Source organism: Danio rerio, chromosome 9, assembly GCF_052040795.2.
Source record: "Danio rerio strain M-AB ecotype USA chromosome 9, GRCz13ab, whole genome shotgun sequence".
In the NCBI taxonomy this organism is placed as follows: Eukaryota; Metazoa; Chordata; class Actinopteri; order Cypriniformes; family Danionidae; genus Danio; species Danio rerio.
The window spans coordinates 13,919,559-13,935,838 of record NC_141029.1 but is presented as its reverse complement, the minus strand read 5'-3'; the positions used below and the strand labels follow the sequence as shown (position 1 = coordinate 13,935,838).

The window sequence follows — 16,280 nt, the reverse complement described above, 5'->3', positions numbered from 1 at the left end:
AGTTTAAGCATGTGTGTTTTCAGAATGGCAGGAAGGCAAAGCAGTGGGCACTTTAATAATGGGTCCTGATGGTGAAATCATCCGCCTGTCTCTCTGGGATCCCACAGTTGACACTGAGGACCACCCAATAATGGCTGAAGCCACACAGGCTCACGGTAATCAGGGTTTTACCTGCTTTTACTCTGTGCTCAAGCTAATAAACACAAGGCAAAGTAATGTTTGTGGGTTTTGTTCATAGGTCTATTAAGGTTTCACTTCAGGTGAACAGAGTAAAAAACAACAACAAATATTTATCTCTTTATGAAGAGTTCAGATGCAAAACCCTCTAAATTCATCAGACCTCTTTTTCTGTAAATGAACATTTTCTATCAGGCTCCTATAATTAGGTTTCATTTTATATGTAATGATAAGGTTATTAGCTAGTAAATAAAATACCCTTTTTTAAATGTCACTTTAGACAATTCTTTGTTTTTTTACAAAGTAGATTTTCTTTTACATCAAAACCAGCTAAATCCACTTATGTTTTTTTTGTAAAAACCTCTAAATCCACCAATTGGGACAAGACAGTGTTAATCGTTGAAAAACAGCTAAAGATGCTAATTATTTTACCAAACATAAAACACATTACACAAACCACCCAAAATTAAAAGTATATAAATCTGTCAAGTAAGTGGCGGTTCATAAAATAACAACATCTTAACTCGTCTTTCGTGAAATGGAGTTGCTGTTTAATGTAGCTATATTAAATCAAACTCATTCAAAGTAGCGTCACCTTGCTAAAGCAATGCCTGTTAAACTTCCGACTGTACAGTGTGTTTTTTTATTTTTTTCTAATACTGCACAGAGTTTTGAGGTAAGGGACTTTTTCATTTGCCATTCACTAACAGTCGGACGGGCTCATCCAATTCATCAAACTCCATCTTTTAAAATCGAAAGTGGAAAAAAGAGTCTCCTCATACAAGCCGGTGTATCAGCACGCTGCTACATTAAAAACATATGATTCAATTTGCGCCTTCTGATTGGTTCTCGGGGTATAGCGGCTTTTGCTGTCAAAGGCAAGTAGTGTTTAGAGGCTTTTGCAAACCAACTGTTATTTCTGAATTCGCTGATGCATTGATTTAGATGATTTGAAGCAAAACTATTTGTTAAACATGTACTACGTGCCTAAAGCATTCACTCCATGTCATTATGTCATTTTTGTCGGATGTGGCATAGAGCGGCTTTTGCATCTAAATTCATAGGCTTCCCCAGATGATTGATTGCAAAAAATGGAAGCATTTTTGTTTTGAATCTGCAAATGAGACATTAATTAATTGACTATACACTAATATGCAGGGATGCAGTAACGTATCTTATATTTATCGCCTGATTTAAATAAATGTAGTAGCTATCACCATTATCGGCAATAATATGGAAAAGGTTAAGGCCCAATCCCAATTCTACCTCTTAGCCCTTCCCCTTTCCCCATACTCCTTATTTTGCACATTCCTGTGAAGGGGTAGTGGTTTCCCATTTCTCTTTATTTTGAAGGCAAAGGGCTAAGGGCACGAGTAGATACCCCTTCGAACGAAGATTTTTCAGGACCACATTCGAAACCAAAGGGTAAGAAAATTTCCCAAAATACACCAGCTACTGCTGTACCTGGAGGTAAAGAGATCCACAAAATTTGTATTTTTTGTCATTATTACGAATTTTTACAACAAACAAGCATATGTTTTACTATATTTATAACACCATTCGTGTTTAAAATAACGTATCTGGAATAACTACAGCAGTCGCGATTGTCTGATCTCATATGAAGCATGAGATCGCCATGACATTTGATGACGTGTGCAGGTGCTGTAGTGCTGTCCCAATTTTTAGGGATAAATTTTGAAGCCCTTCCCCTTAACACTTGTTTTTAAGGGCCAAGGGGAAGGGGTGGGGGTACAAAAATAGAATCGGGATTGGGCCTAAATGTGTGTGAAATTAGAATTTACAATGTTTATTTTGCTAGTGCACATAATTATGTTATTCTGTAGGTCAGGGGTGTCCAAACTTGGTCCTAGAGGCCCGGTGTCCTGCATAGTTTAGCTCCAACTTACCTCAACACGGCTGCCTGAAAGGTTCTAGTATACCAAGATTGAGTTTGATTTGCTGGTTCGGATGTGTTTGATTGTGGTTGAAACTAAAATCTGCAGAACACTGGCTTTAGGTAAACAAAAATCCATATTAAAAAAAAAAGGTTTGTTTTGGCAATCTCCTCCCTCTCTGTTGATGAATATTTAAAGTTTCAGCCACAATATTCTTAGCCATGGCCCTCTTACCATTTGTTTGCTAACAGGGAATGATGTGCGAAATGAAAGCCCCGCCGCTACTCAATATTCCTTTTCAGTTGGAAGTACATCAACACACTCCAATAAAAGTCTCTGCAACTTACTTCCGGTTCATACGCACTTATTCTCATACTGACCTTTTAAACAATCCAACATTCTTCTCAGAGCAAAATAATTGCAAAAAGCTACATTTTTATCTGTACAAAATATCAGGCCTGAAAATGTCAGATGTGCTTTGGAAAAGCAGCTGGTGTGCACCATGTTCAAGTGCTCACAAAAAAAAAAAAAACATTGGTTAGTTTGGGCTAAAATGCATTGGACAATCCGAGGTATTGACTGTACTTTAGTGATTTTTTAGGAGCAGCATGTATCATGTATCATTTACAAATTATTCTGTTCTCTAATTATTCTAAATTAAAGTATTCTCATATTTATCAAATAAAAGTTAATAAGAAATACTCAATGGCAAAAATCTCCTCATGTAAAATATGACCAGATTGTCATTTTTATCATAACTTGTGCCTCTCTTAATATATTGGACAGTTGGATGTTAAATGGATAAAATACATTTATCGGAGAAAGAAAAAAAAAGAATAGTTAGTACTGTAAACTCCTGTATGATACTGACCAATATCAGTATCAAAACAGACCCATTTTTGTGTGTTGTGTTATGCGTATTGGTCAAAATAAATCCTATCAGGTTTACGAGGGGATTTGGGAAGTTTATTTTTATCATTCAAAAATTCAAAAAGCATTTAGTAAAAAATACAGCTATATATATAATCTGGCAAATTATGCTTGGACATTTCCCTCTCTAAAAAACTTTATTCATACCCATAATATGAATAAACATGGTTTATGTAAGACCTGCTTACTGGAGATTTATGACTTAGTTCAAGAGAAATAAATCATCTTGAGAAAACATGTATTGTAATTGAAATCTACAGGTTTAAATTAATAAACTGCAACAAATATAAACTTAAATGTTTATTTTGAATGTTTTCTTTACATTAGAATAAAAAGTTACTATATGAAAAACCAAAACTCCCAAATATTGACAGATATATGAAATAAAACAGCATTTTGCTTTAAAGAAAAAAAAAAAAAACATTAAATGTTCACAAGAGGTAATTCTTTACAATATGTGTGATTCATGCCATTGTAATTGTAAATGTAAATTGTTGTCAGTATTAGTGGGACAGAGCAAACAAAAACACACAGAGATGATCATATCATAAAGAATGTGTCTCCAGTCCTCAAGGTTGTGACATCTGAGGGAGATCTGAAACAACCCTGGACAATACTTCTACAGGACCAGGACACAGATGAAGGTAAGAGTTCTCTTTTCTAAGGACACATAATCTGTCATTTAGAGGGTGTAGATTTCATATTCACAATGGTTAATGTGGAACAATATAAAATTATACTATCGTTCAGAGAGTTTGGTGTTGGTAAGATTTTCGAATGTCTTCTGCTCTTCAAGGCTACATTCATTTGATTAAACAAACAGCTAAAACTGAAAGACGGCAAATAATTTTTACAATTTAAAATAACTTAGAATAACAAAAAATATTAAAATAAAATAATGAAAACTAGACAGTTAATAAAACTAATGATACTGTTAAAATAATATAATGTTATGTATTACAATATACAATAATATAATATAATGGTGACACAGTGGCGGAATAGATAGTGCTATCGCCTCACAGCAAGAAGGTCGCTGATTCAAGCTTCAGCTGGGTCAGTTGGCGTTTCAGTGTGGAGTTTGCATATTCTTCTTGCGTTCACGTAGGTTTTCTCCGGGTGCTCCGGTTTCCCCCAAAGTCCAAAGACATGCGGTACAGTGAATTGGGTAAGCTAAATTGTCCCCAGTTTATGACTGTGAATGAGAGTGTATGGGTGTTTCCCAGGGATGGGTTGCAGTTGGAAGGGATTTGGATAAAATGGAATTATGTTTTGTTTATCGCATATAGTTAACTAAGTGATGTGGGTAAATGGTGTGTTTTAATCGGGCTACCACCGCAAGTGCGAGAAGCACTGTATAATTGATAGTTTTTCCAATAAGTGGTGAAATAAATACATTTAAATTTTTATTAAGTGTTGTTCACATTAAATAATAATAATACAAAAACATTTATTTAAAAAGTATTTTGCGACACCCACATCCGTCATTAAAACTATCGTTCCGCTCTTCGAACTATAGTTCCGTTCCACTGCTCCGCTCTTCGCACTCTTGCTTTTATATCTTATACCCTAATTTTAACTTGAGCCTATCAGCACAGTGCTCAAACAACACGGCTTGAAGATCAGCATCGATTCTACAAACTTTCTGGAATATAGCTATACTAACAAGAAAGGAATTACCGTCTAAACAATCCTCCCGCTACCAGCTATCAGCTGCTTACATTCCGGAGACGGGAAGACACGGCTGTGAAAATGCCTCTGGATCGGATTAATTCAGATTCTCACTGCTGTACAAACTGCCACAAACTTCTACAAAAGATTGCAGTTCTTGAAACGAAGTTGCTTGCGATCCGACCAGAACTTCAGCTTCATTGTGGATTCTCTCAGCACACAGCCGGTGAGTCCCATAAATCTGTTCCTGCTACTGTTTTGAGCACAGAAAAACAGAAAAGAACTGTTGAAAATGAGCATTGGCATAAACAAGGTGCGAGACCAAAGGGTACTCGAGGGGTCAGATCATACGCTGCCGCATTAGCGTCTTCTACCCCAAATACAGCTCGGACTCAAATACAGCTTCAGAACAGATATGAAGTTTTGAGTAATATGGGTGAAGAATCCCCAAATGTAGTCAGACAGAGATCGCATGATTCAGCAACTAATTCTGCATGGAACAGAGGCTCAAGGCCGACTAGACAGCGACATTCTGCTCTGATCGCACCTGAGATAAGAACACTAGTCGTAGGAGATTCAATAATCAAGAATTTCAGGAGCAGATCTACAATGACATACTGCTTTCCTCATGCAACAGTTTCTGATGTAAACAAAGAGCTTGAGGAAATTCTGAAAAAGCACAAGACGGCAAAACGGATTATCATCCATGTGGGGAAGAATGATATTCGGAAGGAACAGTCAGAACTGCTCAAGAAAGATTTCTGTGAGCTCTTGGAAACAGCTGAAAGATTGAAGGTTCAGCCGTTCATAAGTGGACCACTCCCTGCAAGAGGGACAAATATGTTTTCACGGCTTCTTGGTCTAAATGTATGGCTACAGAAAACATGTAACAAGAAAGGACTGAATTTTATCGACAACTTCAATCTCTTCTGGAACCAAAGACAGCTGTTTACATCAGACGGCCTTCATCCAAACAAACTTGGTGCAAAGGTGCTAAAGGACAATATTCTTTTCTCCCTCAATCATCCATCAGCTGTGTATGCCACTGAACTGAATTGCAAACACACACCTAGCAAATGTCCGGATGACCACAGGACTTCAAATCAGCTCCTGAGTGGACTTGTGGCTGACGAATCACCCAAGGACAGTGATAATGCCACGCAGCCAAAACACCCAATGTTGATAGAGACACTATCAGTTGCCCTCTGCTCAACACAGGCAAACTGTGACGCATCAGAACAGCATCAAGTCTCGTCGCTCAAAAATGATCCTCAGGAAAACATATTTCTGCAGACAGAATCTCCAGATGCACAGCCTCTGTCACCGGACACGTTCTCATTGTCACAATGTTCACCACTCTTGGGTTTTTCAAAAAAGATGGAGGAACTGGTGTATGCTGGAACTAAACTTTCACACTCCATTGCCGCAAGCCCCCAGTTACCAACCAAAAAGCGGCCTGCTCCACTACCACCTATGAGCCCACCTGGAAGAGCCCTCCGATCACACCGCCAGGGCCCAAACAACAACGCCCCATCTTCAGCTGGTGAACACAAGAGCTCTCTGTGATGTGTGTCGGGGACCTGCTTAGATAACAGTGTCTTTATCAAATGTTTTCAGAACAAGCAGGAACCCAGTGTGTCTGTAGCTTTCTCTAAGCAGATATGTGTTGTGTTAAGTGACAGAAAACCAAAGACTTCATCAGGCCGTTTAGCAAATCATTCAAATCTGGTGTCTATTAAATGTAGATCTGAGACTACTATAGAAAAAACAGCTAAAACTGTTAAGTTAGCGCTTTTAAACATCAGATCACTCAACAATAAGTCTCTTTTAGTCAATGATTTTATCAACACAAATTGCCTTGATTTTATGCTTTTAAATGAAACTTGGCTAGATGACAGCTGTAGCGCAGCAGTTCTGAATGAAGCAGCTCCTTTAAACTTTGACTTTTTGAGTGTTTGCAGAGCTAGAAGAAGAGGTGGAGGCATTGCTGCCCTGTTTAAAGATGTGTATGAATGTAAACAAGTGTCATTTGGTGACTATCTGTCTTTTGAATATCTGAGTATAGCACTAAAAGGTGCTCCACGCATCTTACTGATCATTATCTACAGACCTCCAAAATATTCTCCAGCTTTTATTGAGGATTTTACAGAGCTGTTATCAATAGTAACCTCTGAATTTGATTATTTTAGTATTGCTGGGGATTTTAATATTCACATTGATAATCCAGAAATCAATGCTGTAAAAGAACTGATGACTGTTTTTAACACTTTTGATCTGACTCAGCATGTTCAAGGACCCACACACAATCGTGGACACACCCTTGATCTACTTATAACTAAGGGTTTACACATTTCATCAACTGTTGTTAAGGATGTGGCACTATCTGATCATTTCTGTATCTTTTTTGATATATTGATCACTCCAGCTATTAAAGACAGATCTGTCTCTGTCAGAAAGAGATGCATAAATGAAAACACTAGTGAGCAGTTTATGAAGGCCATATCGCTAGCACCAAGTATATCTGCAGATTCTGTTGATTCTCTCCTTGATTTGTTCAATTCTAAAATTGAGAATGTCATAAATGACATCGCTCCTGTTAAAGTCAAGAAGATGACTGGCAGGTTAAAGGGATCTTGGACAAGGTCACCTAGAGTACAAATGATGAAAAGGCAGTGCAGAAAAGCTGAGCGTATGTGGAGAAAGACGAAACTAGTAGTCCATTATAACATCTATAAAGACAGTCTTCATGCCTTTAATATGGAACTAAACACTGCTAGACAGACTTTCTTTTCAAGCCTTATAAACAGCAACTTAAATAATGCTCGTACACTATTTGCAACGATAGAGAGACTCACAAACCCCCCCAGTCAGATTCCAAGTGAGCTCCTCTCTGAAAGCAAATGTAATGAGTTTGCTCATTTCTTCACTGATAAGATTAATAATATCAGAAAGGCAATCAGCTCATCCAATCAGCCAAGTTGTGTCGATATCAAACAAGCTCAACCACAACTTAAAAAATCAGACATTATGTCTGATTTCATGGCAATTAACAGCAAAATTTTAGAAGAGATTGTGCAAGTTATGAAAACATCAACCTGCAGTCTTGACACGCTCCCCACATCATTCTTCAAAACGGTGTTTACCTGTTTAGAAATGGATCTTCTAAAAGTGGTAAATGCTTCACTTCTATCAGGGATTTTTCCAACCTCACTTAAAACTGCAGTTGTTAAACCCCTCTTGAAGAAGAGCAACCTGGATAACACCCTATTGAGCAATTACAGGCCAATCTCAAATCTCCCTTTCATTGGCAAAATCATTGAAAAAGTTGTTTTTAATCAGGTCAACAAGTTCTTAAATTTCAGGGGGTGTTTAGACAATTTTCAATCTGGGTTCAGAGCACATCACAGTACAGAGAGCGCTCTTATAAAGATAATCAATGATATACGCCTAAATACAGATTCAGGTAAAGTAACAGTGCTGGTATTGTTGGATCTCAGTGCTGCATTTGACACTGTCGATCACAGCATACTTCTGGATAGGCTGGAAAACTGGGTTGGGCTGTCTGGCACGGTCCTCAAATGGTTTAGATCTTACCTAGAAGGTAGAGGTTACCATGTCAGTATAGGTGACCATAGGTCGAGGTGGACACCCATGACGTGTGGAGTCCCACAAGGCTCGATTCTGGCACCTCTCCTGTTCAACCTTTACATGCTCCCTCTAAGCCAAATAATGAGAAAGAACCAAATCTCCTACCACAGCTATGCTGATGACACTCAGATCTACCTAGCCTTACTGCCTAATGACTACAGCCCCATTGACACCCTCTACCAATGCATTGATGAAATGAGCAATTGGATGTGCCAAAACTTTCTTCAGTTAAACAAAGAGAAAACTGAAATGATTGTGTTTGGAAACAAAGATGAGGTTCTCAAGGTAAATGCGTACCTTGGCACTAAAGGTCAAACGACAAAAAATAAGGTCAAGAATCTTGGTGTGACTCTGGAGTCAGATCTGAGTTTCAACAGTCATGTCAAAGCAGTCAGTAAATCAGCATACTATCATCTCAAAAACATAGCAAGAATCAGATGCTTTGTTTCTAGTGAAGATTTAGAGAAACTTGTTCATGCTTTTATCAGCAGCAGGGTGGATTACTGTAACGGTCTCCTCACTGGTCTTCCTAAAAAGACAGTCAGACAGTTGCAGCTCATCCAGAACGCTGCGGCCAGGATTCTGACCAGAACCAGAAAATCAGAGCACATCACGCCTGTCCTCAGGTCTTTACACTGGCTGCCAGTTACATTCAGAATAGATTTTAAAGTATTATTACTGGTCTATAAATCACTAAATGGCCTAGGACCTAAATACATCACAGATATGCTCACTCAATACAAACCTAACAGATCACTCAGATCTTTAGGATCATATAAACTAGAAGTTCCAAGAGTTCAATCAAAGCAGGGTGAATCGGCTTTTAGCCACTATGCCCCTCGCTGCTGGAATCAGCTTCCAGAAATGATCAGATGTGCTCCAACATTAGGCACATTCAAATCAAGACTGAAAACACATCTGTTTAGCTGTGCCTTTACTGAATGAGCACTGTGCTGCGTCCGACAGATTGCACTATCATGTTTTTCTCTTCTTCTTCATTCTTTCATATCACATTTTACCTGTTTTTATGTTTTGTTTTGTTTCTATGCATTTTTATTATTTGTTTTTATTTTTATTTTACTTGTTTCTTTTATTCTTGTTTATGTAAAGCACTTTGAATTGCCATTGTGTATGAAATGTGCTATATAAATAAACTTGCCTTGCCTTGCCTTGCCTAAAACACAGGTTTATGTTTAAAATAATAACTCAGAATTCATGCGGTTATTATAGTCCGATAAAAACGTCTATGCAATGCTATATGTAAGAACGAAACTATTATGAACTAACTTTTGGGAAACGACAAATCAACGAACTATGTTTGTAACGACGGGACCTTAGTTGGCTAACGATGGTTTTGGGAAACGTATCTAATTATATTTTTCCACACTATAGGCTAGCCCATGCCGTGCAACAGGTAACAATTTTGCTTTTGACCTAGATATCCAGTCAAAGCACCACGCATCCTGGCAATATGGATATAGGTAATTACTATTAGCTAATTATTATAATCAATATTATTATTACACATTAGTGGACATAAAGCGCTTTTTTAATGTGAAAGAGAAATGAACTGAGAAAATAAACAGACGATAAATAATATGCGGCTCATTTTGTGTGTGGATATGCCTATTAATTGAATAAATTTATCCAAACATGAGAGTGTTTTACATGAAGTGGCAGTTGGTCAAATATTTGTAACACAGCCTGTAATAAATAATAAACAGCCTACTGATAAAGTAAGTTCACGTGATCACAAGTTCACAATCAGGTGATGTGCTCCAATGGCACGATAATCTTAATATTATTTTGCTGTTTTTCTTATACACATGTTTAAGATTTGAGGTAATAACATCGCCATGATGGTCAAAGAAATCAAAACATTATTTTCACCCCAACACAATTTTATAGGGCACTAAAGGCTAAAGAACTTAATTCTTATATTTGTTTTTTAAAGCTTATGGCTATACTTCTCACCATGTATCTTTTCTAAAACATACAGTATAGTGTAAGATGATGTTTATTACCAAGATAACTAAATAAAAATTATATTTTAATTGAACACATCCCATCACACAAGGTACGCATACAGAACCGTCTGTTTAGTATTGTGAAAAGGCAAAGCTGAATATCTGTGGTTAAAGTGCCACCCAGCGGTCAAAAGCTGCTGGCGCACCAATTACTACCGTGGCCGCGGTATGAATGGCGGCAAAAGGAACACATTGAAGTAGTAACATCTGTAGATTCATACAATAACAACCATAGAATAGAAACAAGTAAAATTGTTACAACAATATATTCATAACTTAACTTAAAAATATCAAATTAAATTAAGTTAAATTAAATTAAATTAAATTAAATTTAATTTAATTTAATTTAATTTAATTTAATTTAATTTAATTTAATTTAATGAATTAAATGATCAACAAATAACAACAAAATGTGACTTTTGACTTACTGAATGCACTGTTGCAGAATAAAGTTATTAATTTATTTAATAATGAACATATACCAGTGCTAAATGTTGTTATAAAATATATAATGTTATAATATATGTTTAAAATTTACTAAAAAAGATCATTTATTAATATGTTTCCATCTGTTGGGTTCATTGTCCGATGAACTGTAAATGTTGTATTTTTCATAAGGTTTTACTTAAGAACCTTTCAACAAAAAGCAAATTAGCATTTTTCATAACTAACTTTTTTTTTGTAATAAATTCACCCAGTCCTCAAACTCATCTCATATAGACTCCAGCAAACACATTATAACAGTACAGTACAAACACACAAACATGCTGATAAAGCCCCGTCCCGCTCTCAGGCTGGCTGCTCCACATCTGGTAGTGGTTTCGGGCAGTGAGGGATCCCAGCCAGAGAAACCTGATCCCCCCCAGGCTGAGGCCTAATCCCAGCCCAGAGTCTGTGTGACTGACAGAGGCTGTGTTTTCTCAAGCTGACCTCTGGAGCGACTCTGTTTCCTTTATCCTGTCACTGGTCAGAAACTCAACCCCCAGCGAAACCCCCACCTCCCGTCCAGACCCCTTCTGAAACAGAACCTTTCTAAATAAAGACTCACTGAGCAAATGGCCATCGTCCCAGCAGCTACATAACCATATAAATCAATGTTTAGCAGCACAACCATATGATGGCATCATCAGAGTACTTTTTTATTTGTTAGTTTAATGTTTAAAACAAGTAAACCCACCCCTGGTTAATTTGAGGTAAAGCTACATTTTAGTAACCGGTCAAGTGTTACAGCAAGTCATTCACCTATTTAAGGTCTTGTGAAGTGCTTTGAATTTTTTTTGTGAATTATAATAGTGTTTCATAGTGCCAGTAGTGTTTGGTTTTATCACAGCTCTGCCAGTGAGAGTGGTTGAGATCAAATGAAAAGCAAGTCTTGAAGGGGGCGGAGCATGTCAGATACTATAGCATCCATAGAGAGCATTTGATTGGTCAAGATTTGATGAGAACTGAAGTAAGAGGTGACGTGAAAAAATTGTTGATGCATTTTGCCGGAAATGATAAACTGCAAGCATAAGATGTTTATATCGTCTTCATATTTTCTAAATGTGAATTTAGCCACTGTTTTGGAGCTCAACTATACAGTAGATATCCTTATAACGTACAAACTGACACTAACATCTAAACCCATTCTTTATTTTTAATTTCCCAGAACTATCCGGGATAGTCCACCTAAAAGTTGATAAAAATTTGCTCACTTGTGCCAAACATTTTTTGAAGAGATATTTCGAAGAATGTTGATAACCAAAAAGTTGATAATCCCGCCGCACCCTCATTGACTTTAAATTTGACTTTATCAACTATTAAAGGTCAAGTAAAGTGCTGTGAAATGTGTATTTTTTTATTCACTGTTTGACGTAATCTCAACTGAAAAATTAAAAGAGAGTGGTACATAGCCCCTCCTTTTTAAAAAAAAACTGCCAATTTCATTTCCTTTTATCACAGTTCTGGCAGTTAAAGCGGGCAGGCTTAAGCGCAAATAAGAAATGAAAAACAAATGGGAAATGTTTTGAAGGGGGCGGGACATGTCAGACACTAGAGAGCATTTGATTGGTCAATATTTGATGAGAAACTGAAGATTGAGGTGACATGAAAAAAAAATTGTTGATTAAATAAGGGCCGTTCACATGTTGCGTCTTTTGCAAGTTCATTATTTCCAATGGTGGCGGGCAGCTTGCGTGCACATATTGGGAGCGACACCCATGTGGTGCGTAAGCGGCACAACACACTCATGCTTTTTAGGCGCACCCAATTGAAAGAATTCCGTGATCAAACCCCAAGTCTAGTGACAAGAACTGACCGATCAGCTTCATGCTTTGTATGGAATATACACAACAAAATAACCAAATACCAATTTTGTAGTATAGTCAAAAGTGCCTTCCAGACGGAGGTTTAGTAGCCTTTGACTGCAATTGTTTTATATAAAAGGGAAATACTTAGCTAATATGTAGCTTAGACTTACATTAGACAAACACACTTTCTTATTCTTATTTATTTATTTATTTATTTGTTTGTTTGTTTGTTTGTTTGTTTGTTTGTTTGTTTGTTTATTTGTTTGTTTAATTATTGTTCTGTCATTTATTATCAGTGTAAAATTATTACTTATGATTAAAAGTCAAAAACCTTTTTCATTTATTTTTGAGTCCAAAAAGAAATTGACTATTGTTTGATTATTATAATAATAATAATTATTATTATTATTATTATTATTATTATTATTATTATTATTATTATTATTATTATTATTTTGTGCTGTATTAATTGGTTACTGAGTGGCAATAAATAACACTCTAATATATGAAGAGCTTTCACGTTATTTTCTAAACTAGTAGTTTTTACCGTTGCATCGCTGATCCGTTTAAGCGAAAGCTTTAGATGTTTATATCTGTGTTACGTATATGTTCTAAACGCAAATTATCTCATTGTTTTGGAGCACACTAGATTATAGATATCCTTAAAAATAACAGACTGAAACTAACATCTAAGATTTTTATTTCAATTCAAGAAACCTTTAAAGGGACAGTTCACACAAAAAAATTTGCTGGCAAATTTGCTGACTTGTTACAGACAGTTTTTTTATAGAGATATTTTAAAGTATGTTGGTAATCAAAAAGTTAAAGATCGCCCCATTGACTTTAATACATAACTATGGAAGTTAGCGGGACCAACAATGGGTTGGTCGACAACATTCTTCAAAAATCTTCATTTGTGTTCATTTAAACAAAGAACTCATAGGCACAGAAATTATTTAAACCCAAATTGGGTAAAATATGGACTAACCCAAACATTGAGTTAAATTTGGTCCTATTCATTTAATTTGGCCGGCATCTATCTTTCTGCAACTTTCAAATGGTCACCCACTGAAGCTAAGCAGGGCTTTCAGTACCTGGATGGGAAAGCTAGGTTGCTGCCGGAAGTGGTGTTATTAAGGCCAGCAGGGGGTTCTCAACCTGCGATCTGTGTGGGTCCTAATGCCCCATATTGATGGGGACTCTACAGCTCAGTGAGCATCGACTTTCGGATGAGACATTAAACCAAGGTCCCGACTTTAACTGTGGTGGTTAAAAATCCTAGGATGTCCTTCGGAACAGAGTAGGGGTTTAACCCCGGCATCCTGGCCAAACTTGCCCATTGGCCTCTGTCTATCATGGCCTCCTAACCATCCCCATATCATAATTAGTTCAGTAAGCACTCAGCTGGTGTGGTGTGCAGTCTGGCAAAATATGACTGTTGTTACCTCGTCCAGGTGGATAAGGAGATTCCCCCAAAAAATGTGTGTAAACACGCTTTGATTGTCCAGAAATGCACTCTATAAATTTAAGCAATTAGTATTAAAAAAAATTAACCCAACAGTTGGTTTAGTCCGTATGACACACAGAATTGGCTTGAAATAACGCATATTTGGAACAACTCAAATGTAAGAAATTTATTTTTTGCATGAACTCTCGTTTGAACAGACATTAGTGCTGCAGACTGCTCTTTACGCTAACCTAAAACCAAATGCCTATACGTGTGCTTATTTTGGGACGTTTGATGGTCGTCTGTCTGGACGCTGACAACGTGCTAACAAGCAGGTCACTGAAAATAGTAAGGAGTGTTCAGAGGTGCCACACTGCATTCTGGGGTGTCTGGAAAGCTGGAGACGGGTGGCGTTCATTACAGACAGAGCCAAATGTATATCATGTTTACCATGAGAAGTAAAAAAAGGCTTTGAATTTTTTACATTTGGAAGAATTCAGAAATCAATTTAGTGGAATAACCCTTTTTTCAGCCTTCAGAGTTTGTTGGCATGCTCTCCAGGAGTCTTTGGCATTGCTGGTTAATGACTTTATGCCACTGCTGGCACAAATGTTCGAGCAGCTTGGCTTTGTGAACATCCGTCTTCTTCTTGATCACTTTCCAAAGGTTTTTCTGAGGGGTTCAGGTCTGGAGATTTAGAGTGGTCTCTTCATTTTATTTTATTTTTTTTTCAGAGCTGTATATAGTTGTAAATAAAAGGAAAGATGTGGGTACACACACAATATTTTACTAACTAGGATGTATAAAGGGAATATACCACAGGATCTGATGTATTTACAGTTTTACAAATCTACCTTTTATGCATAATTCTGCACAATTAGAGGATGAAATACAGCGAGAATACCTACATTTCTCTCATTTTTGAGATCCCTGCTTAGACATCACTGCTTTAATTTCTTTAATCATCTGATAAAGCACATTTAACTTGCAATCAAACTCTCCAGCTGAAAAAGGATTGACATTTTAAGTCATAGCAAGACAAGTTACAAATTACAAACCGTTTTCTCCAGTTTCCTTCACAGTCCAAGGACAAAGGTGAATTGGACGAACTCAATTGGCTATAGTGTGTGTCATCGGGAGTGGTGGGTTGTGCTTGGAACGGCGTCCACTGCGTAAAATGATTCACAGAGAAATTGGAATTACAATTTGACCTGGCGACCCCTGATGAAGCAGGGAATAAGCGAAAGAAAGTGAGAGTGCCCAGCAGGCACACAACATCATAAGACGTAAATATTAGGTTAGATTTATTAAATTCAATGTCAAGGCAGCGTCTAAGTACAACGTTATTTTGATGTCCAATACCGTTGTTAAATGATGTTAGGTTGTGTTGGAAAATTCAACATCGAGTCAACATCTTAAACCAACGTCATATTGATGTCAAATACCGACATTTATTCATCAGATATGGCAATCAAAATCTAACGAATGATAGAGGTCTTAGTGGTAACGTTCACACAACATCAAGCTGTGACATCATTAGACGTTGATATTTGGTTGATTTTAGGTTGGATGTTAGACATTGAAGTCGGCCTGAAGTTTGGTTCTGACATCAACCAGATTTTTATTTCCAAACAAAATGCATAATTATAGGGTACAGCATCAATCTGATGTCATGTTAATGTCTTGTGCCTGCAAGATGAGTTTAGTCGTCAATCTCACATTTAAAGCGATAATTCACCCCCTTTAAATAAAATTGTTATTATTACCCTTATGTTTTTCTAATCCCACGAGGCTTATTCTTATTTAGAACATAAATAACAATATTTTAAAAGGATTCCGAGAGCTCTCTCATCCTCCATAGACAACAGTGGTCATAGATGCTCCAGAAAGGTGCCAAAAACAGTCAAAACAGACCATTTGTCTTCAGCAGCTCAAATGTAATAATATGAAGTCACAAGAACACATTTTTCTGTCCACATAAAACAAAAAATAAATGTTATATAACTCTTTCTTCCCAGTGTCAGTGAAGTGAAGTATACTGTATACAGTAAGCTGACACTGAGAAGAAACTGTTGAATAAAGTTATTTCTGTTTTTTATGCGCACAAAAAAATATTCTTGTAGCTTAAAGGTGTTGTATGTAAGTTTCTGACTCTTCTAAAGCATAAAAATACTATAATATGTTAGCAGATATTTAA

General features: G+C 36.8%; 2 protein-coding genes across 4 annotated transcripts in view; both read left to right on the top strand.

The window, feature by feature from the left end:
- The window catches only part of zmp:0000000979, a 96,134-nt gene that overhangs the window by 28,835 nt on the left and 51,019 nt on the right, over positions 1-16,280 (top strand). For all 3 annotated transcript variants that reach the window (XR_015499223.1, XM_087267544.1, XM_087267543.1), the window contains exons 12-13: positions 24-155; positions 3,569-3,646. Coding sequence is in view for 2 of the 3 variants with exons in the window: in XM_087267544.1 (XP_087123670.1) it covers positions 24-155; positions 3,569-3,646 (210 nt within the window). In the remaining variant the exon portion in view is untranslated. The remainder of the gene's footprint in view (positions 1-23; positions 156-3,568; positions 3,647-16,280) is intronic.
- The window catches only part of LOC141376079 (uncharacterized), a 996,984-nt gene continuing 990,938 nt past the window's right edge, over positions 10,235-16,280 (top strand). Inside the window, exon 1 of the mRNA XM_087267545.1 lies at positions 10,235-10,557. The gene's annotated coding sequence lies outside the window, so the exon portion shown is untranslated. The remainder of the gene's footprint in view (positions 10,558-16,280) is intronic.